General features: G+C 45.8%; 1 protein-coding gene across 1 annotated transcript in view; it reads left to right on the forward strand.

The window, feature by feature from the left end:
* Positions 1-2,031: 2,031 nt before the first annotated feature.
* The window catches only part of ARID3C (AT-rich interaction domain 3C), a gene marked incomplete at its 5' end in the record, with an annotated part of 90,750 nt that continues 76,431 nt past the window's right edge, over positions 2,032-16,350 (forward strand). The window contains 2 exons of the mRNA XM_081316345.1: positions 2,032-2,070; positions 2,262-2,714. Coding sequence (XP_081172471.1) covers positions 2,032-2,070; positions 2,262-2,714 — 492 coding nt within the window. The remainder of the gene's footprint in view (positions 2,071-2,261; positions 2,715-16,350) is intronic.

A 16,350-nucleotide genomic window follows, 5' to 3' on the forward strand; every position in this document is an offset into this window, starting at 1 on the left:
AACTGTTAACTGATTTACTTAACAACCATGGCAAAAGAGGTCGTAAAATTGGGAGCGACTTGCTTAGCAACAGAAATGCTGGAGACAATTGTGACCATGGGTTTTTAAGGAGAGATTGGACAACCGTTTGTCCGGAATGGTATATAGGGGTTTCCTGCTTCAGCAGAGGGATGGACTAGAAGACCTCCAAGATCCCTTCCAGCTCTGTTATTCTGTTAATAGACTGGTGGAAGAGACTGCCTTCAGACGTTGTGAGTGCTCCATCCCTGGAGGTGTGTAAGAAGAGACTGGACAGCCATTTGTCTGAAATGGTGCAGGATTTCCTGCTTGAGCACGGGGTGGGGCTGGACTAGAAGACCTCCGAAGTCCCTTCCGACTCTCTCATTCTGTCATTTATTAACATTTCGTTTCATTCCACAAAGTCCTTTAGGAAAAAAAAATTACATTGCTACCCAAACCTCTGGGAAGACCTTCCCAGAATTGGGGGGGAATTCCACCTTCTAATTGTTGGGATATTTTCAACAGCTGTTTATTCCATAGGAAAACACAACAGATGTTGTACTGTTATTTTTTAATAGTATCCGATGCCTGTTTGTCTGGAGTGTTTTGAGGAAGCTTTTGGCTCCAGTGCAGGGGTATTCTCACTCTGTAATACTTAAGGTTAATAAAAAGCTAAACTCTCTTCCGATCGCTCCATTTGGACCCCTCAAATCTCTTACCCCCCCCCCCCGCTCCCCAGAAAACCTGCAACGAAGCGCTTTTCTTCCGCGCCGCCAAATCCTGTTCATTGTCTCGCCTCCTTGCAGACCCTCCCCCCACCCACTTCCTAATTTCAGGAGCGCGCCGTGGGAGGGGGTCCTAACCCTGGTGTGGGGGGTTAACTTTGGCGAGACCCCCCACACCATCACCCACCCCCAGGTCCCAGGGACGTGAGCCACCGCGCCTCCCCAGAGCCCTCCAGCTGCTATTTCTCCCGCCGGGACCTCCGAAACGAGAGGAGCGTTTCGGTGGAGCTGCTCGCTTCAAAGGCAGCCGGGCGACCGGCGCGAACCCTCCCGAGCGCTGAAAAAGTTTTGATTCTTGTTTAACTTTGGAAACTGGGGGAACCCCCCACCCCCAACCCCCCCCCGTCTCCGCCAACCCTAACCGGGAGAGAGGGAGGGACCCCCGCCGGGGTCTTTTCGGTGAGTTGAGCGGGACAGGAGGGCTGAGTCAGGGGCGGGGTCGCGGGGGAAGCTTGGCCCGGAGGGGCCACCGCCAAGGTGCGGGGCAGACTTTGCCCTCCCTCCGGCAGGACTACAGTACCTATCCTGCCCGGCAGGAAGCAGGTCCGCCCGCCCGCCCAGCCACTCACAGACAAAAACACCTTCCCGGGTTGCCCTTCGGTGGATCGAGAAGAGGAGGAGGAAGAAGGGGGGGGGAGGAGGAGGAGGAGGAAGGGGAGGAAGAAGGGAGGAGGAGAGCAAGAGGAAGAGAAGGAGGAAGAAGAAGAAGAGGAGGAGGAGAAGGAGGAAGAAGAAGAGGAGGAGGAGGAAGAAGGGGGGGAGGAGGAGGAGGAGGAGGAGGAAGAAGGGAGGAGGAGAGGAAGAGGAAGAGAAGGAGGAAGAAGAAGAGGAGGAGGAGGAGAAGGAGGAAGAAGAAGAGGGGGAGGAGGAAGAAGGGGGGAGGAGGAGGAGGAGGAGGAAGAAGGGAGGAGGAGAGCAAGAGGAACAGGAGGAAGAAGAAGAAGAGAAGGAGGAGGAGAAGGAGGAAGAAGAAGAGGAGGAGGAGGAGGAGGAGGAGGAAGAGGAGGAGGAAGGGTCAGTCTCGCCCGCCACTTGTTGCTGAGCGGAGGCGGGGGGGGGGCGCGGGCGAGGGCGGGCCGGGGAAAAGCACCCCCCTCCCGGCCGCCCAGCTCGTCCACAAGGCTGCGAGCCGGAAGGGCCAGGCGCGCTCGGAGCAGCGACCTCCAGCCGGGGCGCTGCGCTCCACCTCCCCCGCCGGGACCCCGGGCGTGGCCGGCCGCGGGGGAGCCAGCCCGCCAGCCGCGGCATGGGCGAGGACGCCAGCCTGGCCGCCAAGGCCGCCCTGGTAAGCCGGGGGGCAGGGGCGGGCGGGCGGGCTGGGGGGCGAGAAGCCCCCGCGGGCAACTTCGGAACTTTGGCTGGAGCAGGGCCGGGGGGGGGGCGGCTGCTGCAGCGCCTCCCCCCTCCCCCCAGCTTTTTTGGGGTGGGGGTCCCGCGGCCGCTTCTGAGCGCCCCCTTGCTTCTCTCCCCCTCCAGGCTGCCGGCGCCTTCTCGCCCTCGGCGGGGTCCTGCCCGGGGGGCCGCGGGGCCGGGGCGCTCCGGCTGGAGGCGGTGATGGAGAACCTGCAGCGGGCGCAGGCGGCGCGGCTGGAGGAGAAGCTGCGCCGGGCACAGGCGGCTCAGCCCGGCGTCCCCGCCGCGCCTCCCGTGGCCCCGCCGCGCCCCTTCTGCGGGGGGCTCCCTTCGGCCCGCGCCCCGCCGCCCGCCCGCCGCCAGAAGGAGGAGGAGGAGGAGGAGGAGGAGGAAGGTCAGGACCAGGAGGAGGAAGAGGAGGAGGAGGAGGAAGAGGAGGAAGAGGAGGAAGGCGTCGCGGGGTCTCGGCCCTGCCACGCGCAACGCCCGGTGGCCCCCGCCGGCTTGGCCTCGCCGCCTGCTCCGCCGCCTGCTCCGCCGCCCCACGAGTGGACCTACGAGGAGCAGTTCAAGCAGGTCAGTCCACGCCGCCATCTCGCGTGGCTACCCCCCCCACTCGTCTCCCTCGCGGCTACCCCCCCCCACTCGTCTCCCTCGCGCGTGGACGGGACGGTTGCGGGCTCGGGACCGGCCGACGCGCTTCTTTCCCGCGAGCCTGTTTTGCGAAGTTTGGCTCCGGCGTCTCGTGTTTTCTCTCTCCCCCCCCCCCTCCCCGCAAGGTCCCTCCCTTCCCCCCCCCTGGCGCGTGAAAAGTTGCGGCGTGGAATCCTGGTCCTTTTTTTTCTGGACTCACCCAACTTCGGGAAAGCATCCCGCGAAGTGGGAATGGACGGTCCTTCGGAAATCTCGGGGATAATGCGTGGGGGGGGGTCACCACGGAGACGCGGGGGGGGGAATGCTCAAGTGAAGCTACACTGGTCTCTTCCTTTGCCCCCCGCCCAAAAAAAATCAGCCTTGCGTCCCGCGTGGCCCCCCCGAGAAAATTTGCCTCCCCCTTTTTCCCCCGGATCGCCTTAATTATTCAGATTATTTAGGGTTAGGAAATGTTTCTCGGGTTTTAGCTGCCAGCATTATGATTTCGAAAGCAAACAAGGGCAATTTAAGAAGTTTGAAGATTCCATTATATCTCGGGAATTTGGGATTTGTGTAAGTCTCCTCCTCCCATTTATGTGAAAGGGGTTCCCCCCTCCCCGTGCATATCCTTGAATTCACTGAAAACGGATTTTTAGAGGCAGACTTTATATATCTTCCCTTTGCAGAATCTTTTATTGATAATAGGGATGTTGTGTTGAATTAAGCTTGTCATCCTTTCAGACACATACCTACTACGTTTTATCAGTCCAGTAACGTACAAGGGAATTTCTCCCGGAGTTTTATCCTTGGCACAACAATCTTACGAGATAGGCTGGTGTGGGAAAGGGTACCACCCTGTGATCCTCGGAATCGCTGTTGCAGTGCGCCAGAAGAGAGCATGTCTGCTAAATTAATGCCTTTTTTTTGCAGTATTCAGTTGTCTATGCCTTGCAGTTATTCCCAGTGGATGTACAGATTTGCTTTGCTCTCCTTTCTTAGGGGCTCAAGGTAGTAAAAGAGGGGGCAGCCCCCTATCCTGAGACCAACTGGTTTTCATCTGCTATTCAGGTGTGTGTGTGTGTGTGTGTGTGTGTGAGAGAGAGAGAGAGAGAGAGAGAGAGAGGGAGAGAGAGAGGGAGAGAGAGAGAGAAATCCTTGAACTCCCTTCTTTGCGATTTAAATTCTTGTTTTCAGCACCTCTTTGTAACTTCCAAGCTTTTGACTGACCCTTCAAATAGTTTGATGAGGGTGCAGATGCTCTTTCTGCTCCCCCCTCATTCCCCACCTCCCCTCATTCTTGGGCTCTTGCTAAATACTATTTTTAAGGTTCTTGCCTCTTTTAAATATGTATTGTTTTTTATGTTTTAATATAATTTATTGTACATTTTTTGTACAATTTATTGCCCCTTTGTGAGGGAGATGGGTGGTTTTAAAATTAGATAAAATTAGATAGACAGATAGATGATAGATAGATAAATAGATAGATAGAGATAGCTGAAGAATAAATAGAGATAGGATAGATAGAAAGATAGAGAGAAATAGGATAGATACAGAGAGAGAGACATAGAGAGAAAGAAATAGGATAGACAGAGAGATAAAGAGATAGATAGGTAGATAGATATATAGACAGACAGACAGATAAAGAAATAGGATAGGTAGAATAGATAGATAGATAGATAGATAGATAGATAGATAGATAGATAGATAGATAGATAGATAGATGCAAGATAGATACAAAGAGAAAGAGAGACAGGATAGATAAGATGAGAAAGACTGAGAAATAAATAGGATAGGTAAATAGAGATACAGACAGGTAAAGAATTAGAATAGAGATAGGCAGAAAGTATACAGAGAGAGACATAGGGTAGATACAGAGAGAAAATGAGACATATAATAGATAAATAGATGTGTGTGTGAGAGAGAGAGGGAGAAAGAGAGAGGAAAGAGGAAAGAGAAAGAAAGAAAGAAAGAAAGAAAGAGAAAGAAAGAAAGAAAGAAAGAAAGAAAGAAAGAAAGAAAGAAAGAAAGAAAGAGAAAATCTCTTCCTTATAGGTTGCTGCTATTCCCTAGACTCTCCATCCCATTCCTGATCCATTCTTGTTCATTCTTCTTATTTGATTATTTGAGCAACTTCAGGAAATTGACCCCAAGGACGATTTTAGTAAGTGAGAATTCAGTTCTTACCAAGTGGTGGGGCGGAAAGCTAAGGCTGACAGCCCCCTCCTGCATTTTTACATTTCTTCCCCCCCCCCCTCCTGCTTCTGTCCAGAGTTGCTTTTTCTTCTGGGGGGGGGACACTTCCTGGAGGTGACTCTGGCTTGTGATGGAAGGTGGTGGGGGCAGAAGCTGATTTTGAAACAGCATCTGGGACCTCCTGTTTCCTACCTCTCCCTTTGCAGGTGCACTCTCCATAAGAGGAAGCTGGATTATCTGTTATGCCGAGTTTATTTTGGCCTTCAAAGCTACCCGTTTGTTTAACATTTTGATTTGGTGTGTGTGTGTGTGTCTGTGTGTCTGTGTGTGTGTGTGTGTGATTTCTCTAACAAACAAGGCTTCTCATGTCCATCTGTTGTCTTGCTTCATGTGCCCGAAATTATTACTTTTAAATATGAAAATCTATTCTAAGACATTCATTTCACTGAACTTTAATGTATTAATTGCTTTGAAATTAGTTTAATAAATATGCTCACCCAACGTCTTCTAACTTCTAGCTATCATCTTGAGGTGGCCCTCATGTGCCAGAAGTGATTTGTTAATTTTTTTTAAATTTTTTATTAAATTTTTAATAAATTAGTTTAATCAAACTTTAATTTATTAAAGTTGTTTTAAAATTAGTTAGTTTAATAAATGCGTTCACCCGACTTCAAGGCTTCTGACCTCTAGCTATCATCTTGAGATGGCCCTTATGTGCCAGAAGTTATTATATTTGTTATTTATCGAATTTATTTTTAATAAATTAGTTTAATCAAACTTTGATTTATTAAAATTGCATTGAATTTAGTTATTTTAGTAAATATGTTTACCCATCCTTCTGGGGCATACATACTACTGAAAACGGATTTGTTTTCCTTCCAAACAAATACGTACATCTGCTGGACTCTTGAATTTTCACCTTTCCTCCTTCAAATTCTCTTCTTAGCCCTGCGCTCCATTTTACACGGAACTGGGTAGTTGGACAAAATGCAGATCTGGGATCTTATCCATCCCGTGTCCTGGACTTATCCAATGAGTCCATTTTCTGCATTTCTGCAAAAATTGTACTTTAAAGTAACCTTTGTGTATAGCAACCACAAATTGCCTGCAAACCAATTAATTAAGGTTTGCAGAAACCAAGAGGAGCAGAGGTCCCCAACCTTTTGGGCACCAGGGACCGGTTCTATGGAGAAAGGTTTTTCCACTTACCGGTGTGTGTGTGTGTGTGTGTGTGTGTGTGTGTGGTTTTGTGTGCTGCCTGCATCCCACGGATGGGGCTTTACTTGTTTCTGCGGACTGGTTGCTGGCATGCCGTGGCCCGGTACCGGTCCACGAACCAGGGGTTTGGGACCCCTGAAGTGGACCACCCCAGGGGAACCTCGCTGTTCAGTCTTCAGTGATCTGGTTGTGTATTTTGCATGAATTTAATTTCTGTGTGGCTTTCAGTTAGGAAGGCAGCATCCAAGTTGTCCGAGGCGAGAGGGGTAATTGAAAGAGAACGTATCACGTCGCTCCAAAATTTCATCCCTATCCTTTTCTGAATTCAAAACAGAATGCAAGACATCAATTTTACGTGTTTTTTTTTGACAAGGTCTACAATAGTTATCCAATCTCACCCGATTCTATCGGACTTGGTTATTATTTATCTATCTTTATCAGGGCTTTTTTTGTAAAAGAAAAAGGTGCCGGAACTCACACATGTCATACAACCCGCCTTGCCTACTCTACAAGGTTCCATCCCAAAAAAAGGTGCCGGAACTCCGTTCTGAGCATTCTATGACAAAAAAAGCCCTGATCTTTATATATCCTGCCTTTTCACCAAAGATGTCAAGCTAGCATTCATGGTTTCACATCGCCTTCCTGGTTCCTTTTTCAGAAGCCCTGTCGGGCTAAGAGAGACGGGGGTGGGGTGGGGGGCAAAGATTGCCACTGGTTTTCATGGCTTTAAATCGGGTCATGGTCAATCTTTGTTTGGACTCGGACTGTAGATCTGTTCTGACAAAACCAATAGATCTCCTTTCTCTTTCTGGTTTGGGGATGAAAGAGAACAAATTTTGGAAGTAGAAAAATTGTGATCGACAGCTGTCACAAGCGATCGCAGAACGGAACAGGCTACTATATTATGTATGTATGTGGGTGTATAATGCACACACACACACACAAGGGGAGAGAGAGAGAGAGAATAAGAATAAAGGGGAAAAAAGAAAATGTGGTATTCCCCAATAATATTCCATTTTTTCCTCCAACTGGAAAAATAACAAAAAACTATGACAAAATATTTCAGTTTTTAAATCTCTGTCTGTCTGTCTGTCTGTCTGTCTGTCTGTCTGTCTGTCTATCTATCTATCTATCTATCTATCTATCTATCTATCTATCTATCTATCTATCTATCTATCTATCTATCTATCTATCTATCTTTCTCTCTTGAATTTCTATTGAATAAACTTTAAATATTAAACTCTGGCAATTTACCATTCGAAAAATATATTCAACGTATGTTACAACCCTAACCAGGGCATTTTTTCCTCATAGAACGCTCAGAACGGAGTTCCGGCACCTTTTTTGGGATGGAACCTTGTAGGGTAGGCAAGGTGGTTTGTATGACATGTGTGAGTTCCGGCACCTTTTTCTTTTACAAAAAAAGCACTGACCCTAACCCAATCCTAACAACTTTTTAAAAACAATAAAAATATCCCAAATAAATATACCCAGCAACCGAGATACTAATGCTATCTAAAATGGCGTTAAAAGTGTGTCAGAAATTGTAGGAAGGGTTTTATGAAATAATTTAAAAAAAACAGGCATCAGAAAAATGAGGAAATGCTTGTTCCATCCGATTGGACCTTCTATTTTTAGAAATTTATTGTCCTGGTAAATTTCTGAACTAGAAACTGCTAATAGGGACACAATCTTGATCCGGTGGCATTTCTTTGGGCTAAATGTGAGGGGATTTTTTTTCCCTTTCTTGTTGATTTTTCTCTGGAAATCCTTTCTCGATCGGTCTCTCAACAAAAAAATCCAGAGCTTGTTGTTCTCCTTTTCAGATTTATTTTTCCTTGCCAGCTGCGCCTGAACTGACAAATATGAAGAAAATCTTCATTTTCTTAGCATTCAGAAACTCGGAGTGCCCCATGCCTTACAGCCTTTGGAAAGGTTTTCCGGGAAATTTAACAAATAGACATCTAAAGAAAATATATTACCCAAACGTCAATGTCACGGGCACAAAACCTACTGTTCCAAGCAGGACCGATTTTACAGATTTGCATTTTCTTTCAAGCTGGAACATAAACTAGAATAATAACAACAACAAAATTATGCCTTGCTAAGACCACCCTTGGAATATTGCATTTACTTCTGGTCACCACAATACAAAAAAGATGTTGAGACTCTGGAAAGAGTGCAGAGAAGAGCAACAAAGGATGATCAGGGGACTGGAGGCTAAAACATACAAAGAACAGGTGCAGGAATTGGGTATGTCTACTTTAATGAAGAGAAGGACGAGGGGGTGACATGATAGCAATGTTTCAATATCTCAGGGGCTGCCCCAAAGAAGAGGGAGTCAAGCTATTCTCCAAAGTGCCTGAAGGCAGGAGAAGAAGCAACAGATGGACACTAGTCAAAGGAGACAAGCAACCTAGAACTAAGGAGACATTTCCTAACCATGAGGACAATTAACCAGTGGAAGGACTTTGCCTCCAGAAGTTGTGGGTGCTCCATCACTGGAAGTTTTCAAGAAGAGTCTGGCCAGCCACTCATCTGAAAAAGTATAGGGTCTCCTGCTTGAGAGGGAGGTTGGACTAGAAGATCTCCAAGGTCCCTTCCAGCCCTATTATTCTAGGTTTTTGTGTTTTTTTCATCCACTGTGGGACAACAAGATGTGAAGGGGATGGCCAGTAGATACAATGTGTGTGCCATCATTTGCACATTGCCCGTTGTCCTACATTGCTATTATCCTTCTCATCTTCTCATTTTTCCTACTACCTTCTCCTGTTTGTATCTTATGATTTATGAACCATGACTTAGCGCTTTGTTGTCTGTATGTACACTGAGAGCTTATGCACCGGAGACAAATTCCTTGTGCGTCCAATCACACTTGGCCAATAAAGAAATTCCTCCTGGGAATTCCCAGAGTTGCGTGCAGTTACAATGAAGGGTCCGTGGTGACATTTGATTCTTCCTTGGCTTAGCGTTCCTTGTCTAGGAGGAGATGCTGCAGCTGGTATGCTGACAGCATTGGCTGATTGGGGTGGCTTATAAACCTTGTTGAAAAATTAAAAATCCAGCTCTCCTCTCCTTCTGCTGTCATAGGCCACTATGTCGGTGTGTGTTCACATGCATGCTGCATGCTTCTGATCTCTGCTGGTAGCATCTTTTTATTTTTCATATTTGGACCAAGGACACCTCAGGGACCACTACAGAATACAGAAAAACAAGAGTTGGAAGGGATCTTGGAGGTCTTATAGACCAATCCCCTGCTCTACCATTTCAGACAAAGTGGTTGTTCAGTCTCTTCTTGAAAACCTCCAGTGATGGAGCACCCACAACTTCTGGAAGCAAGTCGTTCCACTGATTAATTAACTGAATAACAGAATTGGAAGGGACCTTGGAGGTCTTCTAGTCCAACCACTTGCTGAAGCAGCAGACTATATGTCACCCCAGACAAATGACTGTCCAATCTCTTTTTTTGAAAAATCTCCAGTGTTGGAGCAACCTACAACTTCTGGAGATGAGTCGTTCCATTGATTAATTGTTCTTACATCAAGACATTTCTCCTTGTTTCTAGGCTGGATTTCTCTTTAACAGAATAACAGAATAAGAGAGTTGGAATTGACCTTGGAGGTCTTCTCGTCCAAGGGTCCCCAACCCCCGGGCTGCAGCCCACTACCGTGCCTTGAGCCGTTTGGAACTGGGCTGCTGAAGTGGTGGGCAAGCATGGATGTGTATGGACGTCTTCCCACTTGTGCAAGCAGCGGGTGCGTGCGTTCGTGTGTGCCTGATGCTTGCACCAAACAATCCCACTGTTATTTCCTCCCCCTTCCCACCCACCGGTCCAGAAAGCTGGAAAGGTTGGGGAACTCTGGTTTAGTCCAAATGTTGCTAAAGTAGGAGACAGTGTACCATTTCGGAGAAATGGCTGTCCAGTCTCTTCTTAAAAGCCTCCATTGATGGAGCACCCACAACTTCTAGAGGCAAGCTGTTCCACTGATTAATTGTTCTATCAGGAAATTTCTCCTTAGTTCCAGGTTGCTTCTCTCCCTGATCAGTTTCCACCCGTTGCTTCTTGTCTTGCCTTCAGGTGCTTTGGACAGTAGGTTGACCCCTCTCTTCCCTGCGAGGGCCCCTCAAATTTTGGAAGACTGCTATCATGTCACCCTTAGTGCCCAACCATCCTGGCTGACGGGGCACCCGAGAAGGCATCCCAGTGTAGCTCTTTGCAACTGCTTCAGCTCCTTAGGTGGGAAAACTAGGTGGGCACCACTTGGCTGCAGAGAAGAGCAACAAAGATGATCAGGGGACTGGAGGCTAAAACATATGAAGAACAGTTACAGCAATTGGGTGTGTCTAGTTTAATGAAGAGAAGGACTAGGGGTGACATGATAGCAGTCTTCCAATATTTGAAGGAACTCCTACAAAGAAAAGGGGGGGGGGGTCAAACAGCAGCAGCCAAAAAAGCTAATACAGTCCTGGGTCGTATAAACAGAGGCATAGAATCAAGATCAAGTGAAGTATTAGTACCGCTTTATAAAACCCTAGTAAGACCACCCCTGGAATACTGCAGCCAATTTTGGTCACCGTACTACAAAAAAGATGTTGAGACTTTGGAAAAGCTTCAGAGAAAAGCAACTAAAATGATCAAAGGCCTGGAGACTAAAACATACGAAGAACGGCTGCAGGACTTGGGCTTGGCCAGTCTAAAGAAAAGAAGAAATAGGGGAGACATGATAGCAGTATTCCAGTATTTGAGGGGCTGCCACAAAGAAGAAGGGGGTCATGTAGTTCACCAAATCACCAGAGGGCAGGACGAGAAACAACGGTTGGAAACTGATCAAAGAGAGAAGCAACCTGGAATTAAGGAGAAACTTCCTGACAGTGAGGACAATCAACCAGGGGAACACCTTGCCTTCAGAAATCGTGGGTGCTCCATCACTGGAGATTTTTAAGAAGAGGCTAGACAGTCACTTGTCTGAGATGGTATAGGTTCTCCTGCTTAAGGATGTGTGTGTGTGAAGACCTTCAAGATCCCTTCCAGCTCTATTCTAATTCTAATTCTATTCTCCAAAGCACCCAGAAGGCAGGACAAGAAACAATGAACAGCAACTAATCATCAAGGAGAGAAGCAACCTAGAACTAAGGAGAAATTTGAGAACAATCAACCAGTGGAACTGCTTGCCTCCGGAGGTTGTGGGTGCTCCATCCTTGAAGGCTTTCCAAAAGATACTGGATAGCCCATTTTCTGCAATGATATAAGGTCTTCTGCTCGAGCAGGGGTTGGACTCAAAGACCTCTGAGGTCCCTTCCTGTGTCCTATAGCTAGCAGTCATCTCCACATGACTGGAAAACCCCAGTGGGGGGGGGAGGCAGAGCGAGGTTCCCTATGATGGGAGCTGAGCCCACCCACCTCAGGAAGGTTGCTTAGGGCGTCTCTCCTGAGAAGATTTCCAGAGCTGTGCGGGGATGAAGCTCTCATTCTTAAGGCTTTCCATCAAAATTCCTGGCAGGACACGTGTCCTCGGGAATTAGGAAACAGAGCTGTGGGTTTGGCGCTTGTTTATTTAAAGTGGGGGTGCTGGGTGTTTGACCTGTTTGGGGAAGATAAGGAGGTGGAGAGGGCAGGAAAAGGAGGGAGGGGGCCATTGGGGAGGGGCCGGAGCAGGCGAAATAAGGTTCCTCCGCCATCCCTCGCCCGCCTTCAGGGACCCCCCCTTGAGTCTTTTGTCATTTTTGTCTTTCGTGTGTGCAGCAGGTTGATTGCCTGTCTGTTGGCTAATCTCCTAGGTTGCGGAACATTGCGATTCGTGATTTCGAAGGCTCTGTCTTCTGGCTGCACCTGTGGGACAGTGGGCAGAGGGGGAACATGGGGAGCAGCCCCCAAATGAACCCCGGCAGGATCACCTTGGCTCTTGTTTAGTCTGAGTGTTGGGTTCAGGTTATGGTGGCATCCACCCTGTGACCTCTTCCCCCACTCTGTGGTTGCAGAGGTCATCCCTTTCCTGTTTCTGCCACCCAGTCCTTAGTGCACCAAGGTCTGCAGAAGAAACTCTGATTTATTTATTTATTTATTTATTTATTTATTCATTCATTCATTCATTCATTCATTCATTCATTCATTCATTCGTTTATTTGACATTTAGCCTACTCTTACTATTTTTATAAATAACTCAAGGCAGCAAACATTCCCGATACTCCCTCATCCTCCTGTTTTCCCCACAACAACCCTGCGAGTTGGGCTGGGCTGAGAGAGAGTCACTGCTCTAAGGGGAATTGGGCTGAGGTGGGTGGGGACTAGCCCAAAGTCACCAAGCTGGCTCTCATGCCTAAGGCAGGACTAGAACTCACCCTCTCCTGGTGATTGGCCCAAAGTCACCCAATCAGCTCTCATGCCTAAGGCGGGACTAGAACTTACCATCACCTAGTGATTGGCCCAAAGTCACCCAGCTGGCTTTCATGGCTAAGACAGGACTAGAATTCACCATCTCCTGGTGATTGGCTCAAAGTCACCCAGCTGGCTTTCATGGCTAAGGCTGGACTAGAACTCACCGTCTCCTGAGGATTGGCCCAAAGTCACCCAGCTGGCTTTCATGGCTAAGACGGGACTAGTATTCACCGTCTCCTGGTGATTGGACCAAAGTTGCCTATTTGGCTTTCATGCCTAAGATGGGACTAGAATTCACCATTTCCTAGTGATTGGCTCAAAGTCACCCAGCTGGCTTTCATGTTTATGGAGGACTAGAACTCACTGTCTCCTAATTTCTAAGCCAGTACCTTAACCACTACACCAAACTGGCTCTGAAGAGACTGAATTTATTTATTATTTATTCTTATTTATTTTTATTCATTACATTTTTATGCCACTCATCTCCTCTGTAAGGTGACTCTGGGTGGGGATGAAGGTGCATATAGGTTTGGAAGAAATATATCAGTCAATATATCAGGTCAAAGCTGGATGAGACCCACTCATTTTGTTTCCAAATGATCCCATCAAGAGGCACCTCCCTCTTCCTGGGAGTGGGGTGGGGCTCCTGCCATGGATGTAGCTTCTCTTTGATGCTTTGCTGGGGGCAAGAATGGGCCCCCGTCATGTAGTACAAGATTGCTGGCACGAGACTGATCCCTTTATAGAATAGAATAGAATGGAGTGGAGTGGAGTGGAGTGGAGTGGAGTGGAGTGGAGTGGAGTGGAGTAGAGTAGAGTAGAGTAGAGTAGAGTAGAATAGAATAGAATAGAAAATGTGGAGTAGAGTAGAGTAGAATAGAATAGAATAGAATAGAATAGAATAGAATAGAATAGAATAGAAAATATGGAGTGGAGTGGAGTAGAGTAGAGTAGAGTAGAGTAGAGTAGAGTAGAGTAGAATAGGAATAGAATAGAATAGAATAGAATAGAATAGAATAGAATAGAATAGAATAGAATAGAATAGAATAGAATAGAATAGAATAGAAAATGTGGAGTGGAGTGGAGTGGAGTGGAGTAGAGTAGAGTAGAGTAGAGTAGAGTAGAGTAGAGTAGGAATGGAATAGAATAGAATAGAATAGAAAAGAATAGAATAGAATAGAAAATATGGAGTGGAGTGGAGTAGAGTAGAATAGAATAGAATAGAATAGAATAGAATAGAATAGAATAGAATAGAATAGAATAGAATAGAATAGAACAGAAAATATGGAGTGGAGTAGAGTAGAGTAGAATAGGAATGGAATGGAATAGAATAGAATAGAATAGAATAGAATAGAATAGAATAGAATAGAATAGAATAGAATAGAATAGAATAGAACAGAAAATATGGAGTGGAGTGGAGTAGAGTAGAGTAGAGTAGAATAGGAATAGAATAGAATAGAATAGAATAGAATAGAATAGAATAGAATAGAATAGAATAGAAAATATGGAGTGGAGTGGAGTAGAGTAGAGTAGAGTAGAGTAGAGTAGAGTAGAGTAGAATAGGAATGGAATAGAATAGAATAGAATAGAATAGAATAGAATAGAATAGAATAGAATAGAATAGAAAATATGGAGTGGAGTGGAGTAGAGTAGAGTAGAGTAGAGTAGAGTAGAGTAGAGTAGAGTAGAGTAGAGTAGGAATGGAATGGAATAGAATAGAATAGAATAGAATAGAATAGAATAGAATAGAATAGAATAGAATAGAATAGAATAGAATAGAATAGAATAGAATAGAATAGAATTGGAAGGGACCTTGGAGGTCTTCTATTCCAGCCCCCTGCTCAAGCAGGAGAACCTATACCATCCCATACAAGTGACTGTCTAGTCTCTTAAAAATCACCAGTGATGGAGCACCCACAATTTCTGGAGGCAAGCTGTTCCACTGGTCAATTCTCCTTAATTCCACCTTGCTTCTCTCTTTGATCAGTTTCCAACCATTGTTTCTCACCCTTCGCTCTAGTGCTCTGGAGAACAACTTGACCCCCTCTTCTTTGTGGCAGCCCCTCTTATACTGAAATACTGCTATCATGTCTCCCCTATTTCTTCTTTTCTTTAGACTAGTCAAACCCAAGTCCCGCAGCCATTCTTTGTATGTTTTAAACTCCAGGCCTTGGATCATCTTAGTTGCTCTTTGAATTTTTTTTCCAAACTCTCAAGATCTTTTTTGTGATATGGTGATCAAAATTGGCTGCAGTGTTCCAGGTGTGGTCTTACTAGGGTTTTATAAAGCAGTACTAATACCTCATGTGATCTTGATTCTATGCCTCTGTTTATACAACCCAGGATTGTATTAGCTTTTTTGCCTGCTGCTACACACTGCTGGCTCATAGTCAAGCGATCGTCCACTAGGACTCCAAGGTCCCTCTCACAATTACTGTTTTTGAACCAGGTCTTACCCAATCTGTCCTTGTACCATTGATTTTTCCTGCCTAAATGTAAAACTTTGCTTTTCTCCACATTGAAACTCATTTTGTTGGATAGGACCCATTGTTCAGGTTTGTCAAGATCTTTTTGGATCCTGAGTTTGTCTTCTGGGGTGTTGGCTACTTCTGCCAATTTGGTGTCATCTGCAAATTTGATGAGTTCCCTTCAATTCCCTCATCTAAGTCATTGATGAAGATATTGTACTGAGCCTAAGATGGAACCTTGTGGTACCCTGCTGCTTACTTATCTCCATGTGGATGTGGTGCCATTGAGGACAACTCATTGAGTACAGTTTGCCAGCCAACTACAGATCCATCTGGTGGTGATGTTGTCTATTCCACCTTTTTCTAGCTTACCAAGGAATAGGTTGTGGTCTAACTCATCAAATGCCTTACTGACGTCTAAGTATACTATGTCCACAGTATTTCGCTAGTCTATTAGTTTAGTCACTTTGTCAAAGAATGAAATAAGCTTGGTTTAGCATGATCTGTTTTTAACAAACCCATGCTGGCTACTAGTTATAAATTTGCTTGCTTCTAATTGTTTGCAGATCTGTTTTTTGATTATCTTTTCTAGGATCTTCCCAGGTATTGATGTTAGACTGATTGGTCTGTAGTTTCCTGGGTCCGTTTTTTCCCCTTTCTTGAAGATGGGAACCACATCAGCCCTTTTCCAGTCCTCAGGTATTTCCTCTGTGCTCCAGGATTTTAGAAAGATGTGGTGCAGTGGTTCTTAGATAACACCTGCCAGCTCTTTCAGAACTCTGGGATGTAATCTGTTGGGTCCTGATGATTTATACTTGTCAAGGCCGGATAGGTGTTCTCTTCCTATTTTCTTGCTTATTTTAATTTTTGTTTCTAGTTTGTCTTTTGCAGTGGTTTTTTTTGTATGTTGAGCTATAGTTTCTTTTTGTGTAAAGACTGATGCAAAGTACGAGTTAAGCAGTTCGGCTTTCTCCCTGTTGCCTGTTATTTCCTTGCCATCTTCTCTCTTTAGTGGACCTACAGTTTCCTTGACTTTTTTCTTGTTAATGTGTTGGAAGAAACTTTTTTTTTATTATCCTTGACTTCTGTTGCAAGTCTTTGTTCGTTCTGAGCCTTTGCTTTCCTGACTTCATCTTTGCATGTTCTGGCTGTCTGCTGATAATCAGCCTTAGTTATGTGCCCCCTTTCCATTTTTTTGTATTTATCTTTTTTGTCTTTCAGTTTGTCAGAGAGACCTTTGTGTAGCCATGTTGATTTCTTCTTGAATTTCTTGTTTTTCTTTTTCAGTGGTATTGTGCTGGTCTGGGCTTTTATGATCACATTT

Source organism: Vipera berus, assembly GCF_964194415.1.
Source record: "Vipera berus genome assembly, chromosome: 2".
Lineage (NCBI taxonomy): Eukaryota > Metazoa > Chordata > Lepidosauria > Squamata > Viperidae > Vipera > Vipera berus.